Raw genomic sequence first — 12,018 nt, forward strand, 5'->3', positions numbered from 1 at the left:
ACACTGTTAACGATAAGTAAACAGTATGACAATATACATGTTGTTGACTACTGAAACAATGTTAACGATAAGTAAACAGTATGGCAATATACATGTTGTTGACTACTGATACACTGTTAACGATATGTAAACAGTATGACAATATACATGTTGTTGACTACTGATACACTGTTAACGATAAGTAAACAGTATGGCAATATACATGTTGTTGACTACTGATACACTGTTAACGATATACGATAATGTTTATATAGTTAATTTCATGTTCTACCTTTGCAATAGACGTTTAGCATTGTAAATGTCAAACATTTTATATTTCACTCAGCCACACTATGTGTTGAACAAGATTGATATATATTGATCATAAAATCATATATTCATGGTGAAAATAGCAAAGTTCATATCTAAAGTAAACCTGCAAAACAGCAGATCATGCGGAAAGAAGGAAGCATGAATTGTTGATACCGGCCTAGGCTATCAATAAACAACGCTAACATTTATTTAAGAGAATCGTCCAATCGTGACCAAAACAACGCTCGTCCCGCGTCCTTGTTTGTCCAGTCTATGTATGTCATTGTCTGTAACAAATTGCCAAGTACGCTGTTGACATTGCGTGCACTGATCTCCTCCAGGAGAATTAGGACTACAGAGGATACACCGTCGCTCACTACTCTTCTGTAAGCTGTGGTGGCCTCGAACTGGCACCACTCGCTCCGGGCAAAGTTGTTGGAGAGAACGACAATAACCTTTCGACTGGATTCTATGTTGTTGAGGATGTTATCTGCTATAAAGTTTCCCGGTATAAAATCCCGTTCGTGTAGACAAAGTCTGAGCTTCTTCTGAGATTCTAAATACGGGAGAAGATGGGAAACAATCCATGGCCGATCCGTGTAATGGTATGCTACGAAGGCGTCGTAAATATAGGCCTCTCCATCAGGCAAACTCTCGTAGCCCTTCCGAGATCTCATTAGATAAATATAATGTTTGATATTCCACCTTTTCCTGTAAATGACAACACCTATGATACACGCCACTACTACCACACTCCCTACTATAATACCCGCCTCCATCAACACACTGCCATTGTTTTGTTTCTCCGGTTTTCTGCATTCTTCGTCAGTTGGTGACCAGCTGTACAGCTGAATTCCCTTCAAATTGTCAGGAGATTCACAAAAATATTGTTCTGGATAACCTTTTAATTTGTTATAATTATCTGACACCCAGTGTCTAAATCCACACAGGCCATATGTGCAATCAAACGGGTTACCATGGAGATCAATGCTTGGCGTCTTTCTCCAGATTTTATCTGGAAAATCACTTTTTTTAAGCATTGCAATATGATTTCTGCTGAAATCAATATGCTCAAAATTTCGTTTATGAATGAATATGTTTGCATCCCAGTAAGATATATAATTCTTGTGTAAATTGAGGCGTCTGAGTTCAGGAAACTTTCCAACAAATCCAATTTGTGTGAGTCCACAATCTATTAATTCTAACTCCTCTAAGTTGACTAATGGTAAAAATAACAAGTTTAATTCATTTTCATTGAAGGCTTTTAAGTTCAGGTTCTTTACAGATAGTCTAGTAAGGCCACTGCAGTTCTGAAAGAAGTGATACGATCCTGGATGGTTCTTAATGACTTTACTTTCGGTGATTTCGAGCTGCAGCGATTCGAGCGTTTTTGAAACGAACGCATTGCCGTCAATTTTAGTCAGAGGATTCATTTGTCTTAATGAAAGATTCCTTAACAGAACAAGATTTGAAAATACTTGTGTATCTATACGTATCAAATAAGCATTACTGTCGAGAATTAACGTCTGGAGCGAGGGTAAACAGTCTCCTTCTTGTCTGAGGATATCGATGGATGTAAATGCATTGTGCGAGAGATCGAGATGAGATAAAAACCGTAGGATAGGTTGTTTGTTTCTACATAATACAGGGAGTTCTTGACATAGTTTTGTAGAGTGCAGTTGTAAGCTCTTGACGTTTTCAGGAATGCTTGTGAAATTCAATTTTCTCAAATAATTGCCACTCAAAGTTAGATTTTCTACACTTGGGCATCCATGTTTAAGACTCGTCGTGTTAAGATACCATATTCTATTGTTACCAAGGTTTAAATTCTTCAAAGTCTTTGGACACATTTCAGATGCATTTGGTATTGACGTTATCATGGCATTGGCGAGACTTAAGTGTGTAATGTTTGTTACATGTACGGCCTTTAACACTTGCTTTACAAGTTTTCGTAAATTGTTTCTGCTGAGATCCAAAGTTTCCAGAGAATGAAGAAATAAAAATGCATCGGAAGACACACCAGTGATATTACACGTATCCAGTTTCAAATAGGTAATCTTCAATGTGTCTACGTTCTTGAATGTTTGAGAGGAGACATTTCCCAAGTTGTTCCCCGTGAAAATAAGTTGTTTAGTATACCGAGGAAGCTGCGGGACTCTCTTGTAGCCTGCACTGTAACACATGACAAAGCCTGTTGTTCCGTTGCACTCACACTTGCTAGGGCACAGCTCCTCACCTGCTGCGTACATCAGGAAAAACATCATGCCAAGCAGAAACGACATCTTGTCTGAAATTTGATTTGGTTTGGAATAGAATATTTTTAATTAAAAAAAAAAAAAAAAAAACATTAGTCATCAAAGCAAGGAAGGAAAGCTCAACAACAAATGCATATCATTTCTATTTATAGCGTAAGCCACAACATGTATAATTCACAAAGCCAGCTTAATTGAATTGAATTTAAAGGTACATGTATATTGACAGGACAGAGATAAACCTTCCATAACAAGGTCGAGAAAAAATACGTTGCGTGATAGTTGCCGAATACATTCAGAGTTGATTGGTATTCTGATACAGTTTAAGTGAAAGAAATTGTTAAATGCGCAAAAATATTTCTTGGCATACAAGACCCATTTCATAATGAAGATATCGTTGGAACCAGAAGTTAATTTAAGAAATGAGAAGCGTACATTCCACTAGAAATAGACGATGTTGACATCTAAAACTGTATGTAACTTACTTCGTTGATAAACAGGAGTCGCCAAATTAGTCCCACTGTGTGAGTATTCAGGCCCTGACTTTCTCTTTTAAATTACGAAGGAGGAAGTATCATGGATTTTCTGTGATATCACTATGCTGTTAGCAGATTGGACCTCACTGTTGCGAGACCAACGCTGACAGGTGTAAATAGATGTGAGAAATAGCCTGCGTGTTGTTGGCCATCGTTATCATATTACATCTGTAACATCTATAAAATCTTGAATTCATGTGATCCATATTATATATGTTAAGTTTGATAACCTTATCATAAAATCGAGCACATCTTTCCTATGTATCGGGATACGTATCGCAATATATTCATTCTGTATTGCGATCAATCGTGATGTATGTATGTATGTATGTATGTATGTATGTATGTATGTATGTATGTATGTATGTATGTATGCTAATAAAAAAGAAGTAACGTTATTTTTTTTTATAAATATATAACATCTGTGCTAAAAGGTTTAGAGTTACACATCGTAAACCGGATAAGGAACAAATAAATCTTAAATCTTCCTGTTTGTTCTGTTATTTCCTGTAATATATTCTATCCTGGTTTGATGAGGGTGTTTTATATTTTTTATATTATTTTAATTTAGTATTTCCACGTTTTTGTTGCCTTTCTATGCTTCCTGATCAATTCAATTTTCAAAAAAAAAAAATCTAAATAATTCTGAAATAAAAATCATAGAAAAACTTAAGTTTCTATACAGTGCCAACAGTAGCTGAATATGATGTACCTCGTCTATACCTTATTTCAGATTGCCATGCTTACTACAAGTATTACCTTTTCAAAAGAAACTATTTTTTCATTTACGTAAATATTTGTTAAAAATATTAACTAGTGACAATGATATTTGATTCCGATCTGTCCGGTATTTAATGTATTATGACTTCTGATTTTACGAAATGCTATCCTTTAAACAGCGTTCACTGCTAGAATGGTAAAGCAACAATACTTCAGATTACATACCTGTAACAGTGCTTCCTTTTCATAGCAGGAACTCGATAAGTAAGGCCTTTAGAAGACTGTTGTGGACGTTCTTAACGTGCCTGCATTCGGCATCGTCTGAAAAGTTTCAATGTTATCAAATACACACGAATAAAATAAAGTAATGTTACACAAATCTTAGAACTAAGTGTTTATGATCACGCCACATTCGCGAATAAACACTACAAACCTCTAAAACGTTTAGAATTCTTTATAGTATAAAAACTACAAACCTCTAAAAAGTTTAGAATTCTTTACAGTATAACCACTACAAACCTCTAAAACGTTTAGTATTCTTTATAGTATAAACACTACAAACCTCTAAAACGTTTAGTATTCTTTATAGTATAAACACTACCAACCTCTAAAATGTTTAGAAATTCTTTATTGTATTAACACTACAAACCTCTAAAACGTTTAGAATTCTTTATTGTATAAACACTACAAACCTCTAAAACGTTTAGTATTCTTTATAGTATAAAGAATACTAAACGTTTTAGAGGTTTGTAGTGTTTATATTATAAAGAATTCTAAACGTTTTAGAGGTCTGTAGTGTTTATACTATAAATAATACTAAACGTTTTAGAGGTTTGTAGTGTTTATACAAACCTCTAAAACGTTTAGAATTCTTTATGGTATAAACACTTCAAACCTCTAAAACGTTTAGAATCCTTTATTGTATAAACACTACAAACCTCTAAAACGTTTAGAATTATTTATAGTATAAACACTACAGACCTCTAAAACGTTTAGAATTCTTTATAGTATGGGCAGGGTACAAGAAAGTATTGTGTAATTTTACTTTGTTTTTTAGACATTTTTTCGATTTGAAAATTATTGTGAATTCCGTCTACACGGTGCAGAGAAACATATTACAATCAATGGTTTATTTGTCTAAATTATCTTAATATACTTTATGAATGATGTGCTCTGTTACCCTTTAGTCATGTATAAGAGTGACCGGAGTGCTAGGTTAACAAAGGTTTCCATTACTATTTCATATTGAATGGGATTTCTTGTAAAAATATATTTTCTGTGATTTAATTAGCCTTTTGGATAGTATGCTAATTGTATGTTTTAAGTACCAATTTTTACCGTTTTTATGCTAATGTGAGGCATCCAACATTTTATCTCCAAAATCTAGTAAACCATTGTGATGTATTCTAAACAAGTTGTTACACATACTTAGCCAGTGTTGGTATGATACCTGTGTGACCAATAACTCTTGAAAAAACATCTTCAGTTAATTTCAGGTGAGCAAGTGTGCATGACTGACCAAGTATGTCTTTATGTCTTAAATGTGTTGATATTATTGACCCATTAGTAAAGGCAATGGACAGACAACCTAACTGAAGAAGCAGAATAAGCAGCAAGCAATGGTATGATTAAAAACAGTATATGAAGTACCAAGAACAATTTGCAATGAAAAACGAAAACCACCTCAAGTCATCAAAGACAAGACTGGAAATCCATTATCCAGCAATGATGAGAAACTGAAAAGGTAATGAGGAACACTTTGAAGAAGTTTTAAACAGACCTGAACCAGAAATTCCACTTGACATCAATCTTAACTATGAAATTGAAGAAAGAGAGATAGATACTGGTCCTATCAGGAAAGAGGAAGTTACAAAACATTGAAAAGATTAAAAAATGGAAAATTAGGAGGTGAAGATGGTATAACAGCTGAGATCCTAAAAGCAGACACAATTACAGCAACCAAATATTTGCTTAAGTTTTTCAACATGATATGGATAGGAGAGTAAATACCAAAAGAGTGGAGTAAAGGTCGTATTGTTAAAGAAAGGAGATAGAACAGTATGTGATAACTACAGAGGCATAACACTACTATCTGTGCCGAGTAAGGTATTCACCAAAATCATAATACAAAGGATCCAGGAAGGAATTAATGAAGAGCTAAGAAAAGAACAAGCTGGCTTCAGAAAGGGAAAAAAACACTACTGAGCAACTCTTCACTTTACGAAACATCATTGAACAATGTTCTGAATGGAATGCCCCTTTATACATAAATTTTGTAGACTTCGAGAAGGCGTTTGATTCCATCCACAGGGAAACCTTATGGTCCATCATAAAAGCATATCACATCCCAGACAAACTCATCACAGTAATAAAACTCTGTTATGTTCAGTCATAGACGAAGGGATACAATCTGATTGGTTCAAAGTTTAAACAGGAGTAAAGTAAGGCTGCGCGATGTCTGGTTTCTTATTTCTGTTAGCCATTGACTATTTCATGAAGCAAACAACAAAAGAACATGAAACAGTCATACGATGGAAATTTAACACCAAATTAAAAGACCTGATTTTGCAGATGATCTTGCACTACTATCTTCCAAATTCTAGCATATACAGCTGAAAACAAACAAACTTCAAGAAAATGCCAGCAAGATTGGATTGAAGGTAAATACTTCCAAGATTAAAGTAATCCGGATGAACACCACTAATAACAACCCAGTGAAGTTGAATGAAAAAGACCTAAAAGATTATTGATACCTTTACTTACCTAGGAGGAATAGTAACAACAAAAGGTGGCTGTAACAATGATATAGACAAGAAGCGAAAGGCCAATTCAGCAGATTAAGAAAAAATTGGAGATCATCAGTACTGTCATTCAAAACAAAGGTCAGGCTATTTAACAGCCTGGTTATATCAGTTCTACTGTATGGATGTGAAACCTGGAAAACAACAGAAGAAGACAAAAGGAAATTGAACACCTTCCAAACTAGATGTCTGAGACATATTTTGAAAATAAGATGGCCCAACACCATATCAAATGAAACCCTTCACATCAGAGCTGGAACAAAGAAACTTAGTGATGATATTATATGTATTATGTATAATAGTTTTTTAAACTTATTTGTGGTTAGTTAGTCCATGCATCGTCAAGCGCGATGACTCCTGTAACTGTGTACTTTATTGTAAGACTGTTACCACTGCTGCACAGCGCTGGTACACACAACGTTAATATTTATATAACTCTTATCAGGTACAAAGCAGGACCTTTTACATTTAGTTACGTCGTCATCGGGTTTATAACGCTGCTGTTAACTTCCTGCGTCTTGTAGATGGAAACCATACGAAAATGGCGTAATTATATCCTCTTCAATTTCAGATTGTATGAGGAGGAGCATAATGTATATGGATATGTATCTTATTTCACGACACTTATCATTTGTTCTTTGAATACAAAGAGCTACAGCCTTTTGTATACACTCCATATGACCGCAGAGTTTCGTACCTGTTTGCTTGGAATTTCCACATCAGATTTGCATTTTGATTAACCGTTTCGCCACTGTAGACCATATTGGACACATCCATGTCAATGCATGGTAGAGTCTAATGAAGTTACACAGGGGTGGAAGGCTAAAGGCCTGGTGTGTTTATCAAGGTTTTATATATCACAGTATATCACTATGTAAAACGTTACCCTTTATCTTTAGACAGCAGATCGATAGTGTACAAATAAACATACATGTGCATTGTAGGTATGTGAGTTATAAATTATGACATAGCAAGAAATAGATACAAAATATGAAGCATTGCATTCAAAATGATGAGACATTTAATAATGTATCCCTACTGCAATGCAAAGAGAATGTTCACAGAAAAGATTATGTTTAATATAAGAATATCATCCATCAACTATTGTCTACATCCTCTCAATCTGTTTAGCATTACATGTAATACAAAATAGCGAGAAAGCTATTTGGCTGATTCTTTATAGTTCGTTTGCTATCAAGACTCGTAAATTGTTATAGTTACAGACTGTACATGTAGCACATAGAGAAAAAATACGTCAAAGAGACTTTGGGAAAAATCATTGCAGTACATTATAATAACATGATTTCAGATATATAGGATCTTACATGAGATTCCATGTCAAATGAGATTTATGAAACAAGTCAAAACATTCGTAACGAGTTTCATAAATATCATAGCACATGGAAACGAGTGCTTTTTTAGGACACGAAAACGAGTGTACAATCCTTTTTATCATTGAAATACTGTCCTTTCATTCGATAACATTGTATCGTCCGTCATTTCACCAGCTGTATTTTTGTTGTCATGACCGAACCACTACCATCAAAATGTAGGTCAGATCTATCTGCACTGTAACAGAAAGACACAAATAATGTTTAAAAAACACACAAACAACATGGATAAATATTAATGTTTAATCCATTTTTTAAATGCTTTGTACAAATATAGAGCTTTAGCTGAAATTTGGAGACAAAACAGATCAACAAGTTCACACGGTTCACGCTACGTCACAGAGCGCAACATTTCAAAGCGTCACACCACGCGGAAATTTGAGGTGTCAACAGCTTCACTTAGACTGGCTATCACTGTCCGATTCGATAATCATATAAGATGAATTAACATGATTTTCCTTAGTTGACAGAGTTAAGCAATTCATTCCAAAATAAGTTTCGTCCTGTTTGATCATTCGTCCACTCAATAGCAGTGTTGTTCTGAAGTAGGATTCCGAGCGGTCCAGACATCTGAAGTAACTCTACCTTCTCTAACATCACTAGAATAACAGTGGAAGACCCCTCCTCCAGGAATCTACTCTGGGCCATCAACAGCTCAAACTTACACCATTCATTTGATGTAAACGAATTCGATAGAACCAAAATCAACTTCCGGCTTTTTCTCATATTGTCGACAATGTTATCCGCAATCAATTTCCCAGGATCAAAGTCTCTGTCATGCAAACATAGTCTGAACTTTTGCTGCTTTTCTAAGAACGGCATCAATTTTGTCAGTACCCATAGTCGATCATCACTATTGTAGGCTACGAACGCGTCGAAGTGGAAGCAATCTTCCTCTGCTATCCTCTTATATCCCCTCTTTGCACAACAGAGGTACACGTAATATTTGATATGCCATCTGAATTTGTAAATCATTGCACCTAACATGATTATCACAAAGAGACACACGGACAAAACAATGACCATCACCACTAAGGGGTCCAAGCAGTCAGTAGCATTTGGATAGTAATCATTGACCAGTCGATTTTTCATTTCCTGTGGGGATTCACAGTAGTACAAGCTCGGGTATTTTCTAAGCTTCATTATGTTGTTAGGGATCCATTCCCGTCTGAACCAGTACAAAGGACACGAGCAGACAAACGGATTGTTGGAGAGGTCCAGCATTAACAAATTATCCCACACATGGGCGGGGAAGGAGTTTTTATCAATATCCGTTATATGATTTAAGCCAAAATCTATATAACGCAACGTGTTGGATGTTGGGAATACACTGTGTTCCCATTTACTGAAATAGTTTCCAACCAGTGTAAGCGATATAAGATTGGAGGTGTGATCCAGAAATCGTTCAGGCAAACTGCTTATGTCTGCAAACTTCAAGGTCAGGTTCCGCAGATTTTTCAGCGGTGCAATAAAGTTTCCAAGAAATTCGGGGTCACGTTCAGGAATTTTGAGTTGGATAGTTGTGAGGTTTGTAAGACATGTAGTATACTGAAACAAATTCACCGAATCATTACTAAGTCTGAAACTTTTCGCACTCCCAACAAGAATAACTTCCAGTGACTGAGAATAAAATGCCTTTGGCGCTATATTCTGAAGGCGACCAATAAAATCCATCGAGAGGTTTTTCAGCGATGTAAGATTTGAAAAAGTGTAATCTGGTATATCTCGAAGTGGCAGGTAATCCAAGAACAATGTCTTTAAATTCGGAAAACATGAACCATATTCCTGTAATTGTGTTAAGTTTGTAATGAAGTTCCCTGATATATCCAACTTTTCTAATGAGTTGTTACCATCAAACCTGCACGATAAATCCAGATCAGTTACCTCGTTTCCTCTAACAGATAAGGCGGAGATAGTTCCAGACATTTTTTGAAACGAAATTGTTCTGATCTGGTTGTCATCAGCGATAAGAGTATTCAAATTAGGAAACATACTCGCAAATATTGAAGTACTCATTTCGTTAAAGTTGTTTCCAGATATGTCCAGAGTTGTCAAGTTGGTTAATGGATCATTCATAGGAAGCTGGGATAAACCTGAGAACTTCAATATGAGTGTATGTATTGCAGTGTTGTGTACCGCCTGTAATACCGCCCGTGGGACTTTATAACCACTGGTATCTAACGTGACTAGGTATGGCAAACTGGTAAAAGCCTCTTCACTAAGGTAATATATATCACAGTAGCTTATATCAAGACTGTTGATTTTTAGATGTTTCACGTTTTTGAATGTGTCGTTTGAGACGTAGTGGAGTGGATTATGTGGAAACAGGATCGTGGTTATTCCCGAAGGTAGAGGCGGTATTATTTGGTCACCTATCCCGGAACAGTTGGCGATGTGACCGGTGCAGGAACAGCCATTAGCACACAGTAATATTTCGTCGTGGTCCGCGAAAGGCCTGGCTAATACATAAACAGATGAACATAGAATGCTGGTAGTCCATAGCGTTGTTAACAAATATATTCCCATTCTAACTCAGTACCGCGCCTATGTCTGTATTTGTCTATGATGACATTCACATGTGTGGAGCTTTATATTCATGCAAACAGTAGATAAAAGTATTTGTAAAGAGGAAGTTATACCCGACTCGACGACCAGTAACAATATAAAAAAACGCAAATCTACGTTGTCAAGGTCTCTATCAAAAGAAGGAAGTGCAAGTGTGTTTGTTTTTAGTTTCTGACTTGTATAGGTATTTCAGGAGAACGTCCAAACAAGGAAGTAGTGTTATCAGTAGTGTATAGTTGAACAAACTTTTTCGATGTTTAATGTAGAACGGATGCACTTAATATATTTTAACAACTTAACAGAAATGGGAGAAGGAATACATGCAGTGACTTTTGTGACAATAGAGAAGACATTGCACGCCGAATAAACCATAAAATCTACAGACATTAAACGGGTGACACATGTGACTAAAGGCTGGTAGCTATAGTTAGGGTCCGTTGAAGAGATGAAATAATGCTTCATCTAACATTTTACATTAGACATTAGACAGATAAAATATATAATATCGGTTATCGATTGTGATTATACAGCAGCAAAATATTTCAAAAATTATACTACAGCCTCGTGATTCAATCTACATAGTTAATATATACCCGAGAATAAACAACCGGAATAGACCAAGCTATATCCTCAAGTAAGATTTTTTTGCACCATATATGATACCTTTAATGATGTGAAATTAACGAAATGTGGTCGTAAACTAGTTGTATCACGAAGTCATTCCCGTCACACCGTTCCCTTCTAAGGGCCCCACTCCCTATCTATCTAAATAGTCTTATTAAAGTGCATTCACAGCTTGATTTAGCCATCAGAATAAATATACGTGATGCACCATCATACGTACATTGAAATAGATACCTGTTTGATAAAGGAACTGATTACATGTTTTGTTACTGACAGAGTCGTAAGGCGAGGTTCTACCTCATGTTATATATCAGGCAGTAATGCGTCAGTGTGTTCGTTATACTCTTCAACATACGAATCTACCCTAGACGCTGTCATATATTATTGTCCCTGTGTAACAACGCCGGGCTCTATATCTATCCTCAATATTCACGATTGTGTATGTGTTGTCTTTGTGTGTTGACACTGCAGTATGTTTTGTCCTTCTGATCACTGTTGTTATCAATAATTAACATTTTAGGAGTGCATATGTGGTTGTAAATGTACATGACAAAGATATAACTGACTTTTCACGACCATATAACCAGAAATATAACTCCTAAATATTGAAGTTAGACATTTTAGAAAATCAGTTAGATAAAAGTGATGCAATTGGCAGAGAGTAATACGACGTGACAACTGAAGTAAAGAAAATATTGACACGATGCTTTTAAAAACAGTTACATTGAATCCATGAAATCAACGACTTGCTAACGCCCACATTTTGATAGTTAAATAAGGATTACCAAAGGTTAATCAACACGTGTTTTCTTTTCTTTTAAAACAGAATTTTCAAAAG

At 35.6% G+C, this 12,018-nt stretch overlaps 2 protein-coding genes across 2 annotated transcripts; both read right to left on the bottom strand.

Moving 5' to 3' along the window:
* Positions 1-24: 24 nt before the first annotated feature.
* Positions 25-3,072, bottom strand: LOC110443941 (toll-like receptor 3). Its single transcript, XM_021488394.1, has 2 exons — positions 3,029-3,072; positions 25-2,578 (listed from the first exon to the last, which is right to left on the bottom strand). The coding sequence occupies exon 2, from the start codon at positions 2,571-2,573 to the stop codon at positions 498-500; it is 2,076 nt and encodes a 691-aa protein (XP_021344069.1). The 5' UTR covers positions 2,574-2,578; positions 3,029-3,072; the 3' UTR covers positions 25-497.
* A 5,373-nt stretch (positions 3,073-8,445) lies between these two features.
* On the bottom strand, positions 8,446-10,589 carry LOC110443405 (toll-like receptor 2). The gene has a single exon (XM_021487612.1). The coding sequence runs from the start codon at positions 10,515-10,517 to the stop codon at positions 8,451-8,453; it is 2,067 nt and encodes a 688-aa protein (XP_021343287.1). The 5' UTR covers positions 10,518-10,589; the 3' UTR covers positions 8,446-8,450.
* Between the last annotated feature and the right edge of the window lie 1,429 nt (positions 10,590-12,018).

This window comes from Mizuhopecten yessoensis, unplaced genomic scaffold (genome assembly GCF_002113885.1).
Source record: "Mizuhopecten yessoensis strain PY_sf001 unplaced genomic scaffold, ASM211388v2 scaffold1961, whole genome shotgun sequence".
Taxonomy (NCBI): domain Eukaryota; kingdom Metazoa; phylum Mollusca; class Bivalvia; order Pectinida; family Pectinidae; genus Mizuhopecten; species Mizuhopecten yessoensis.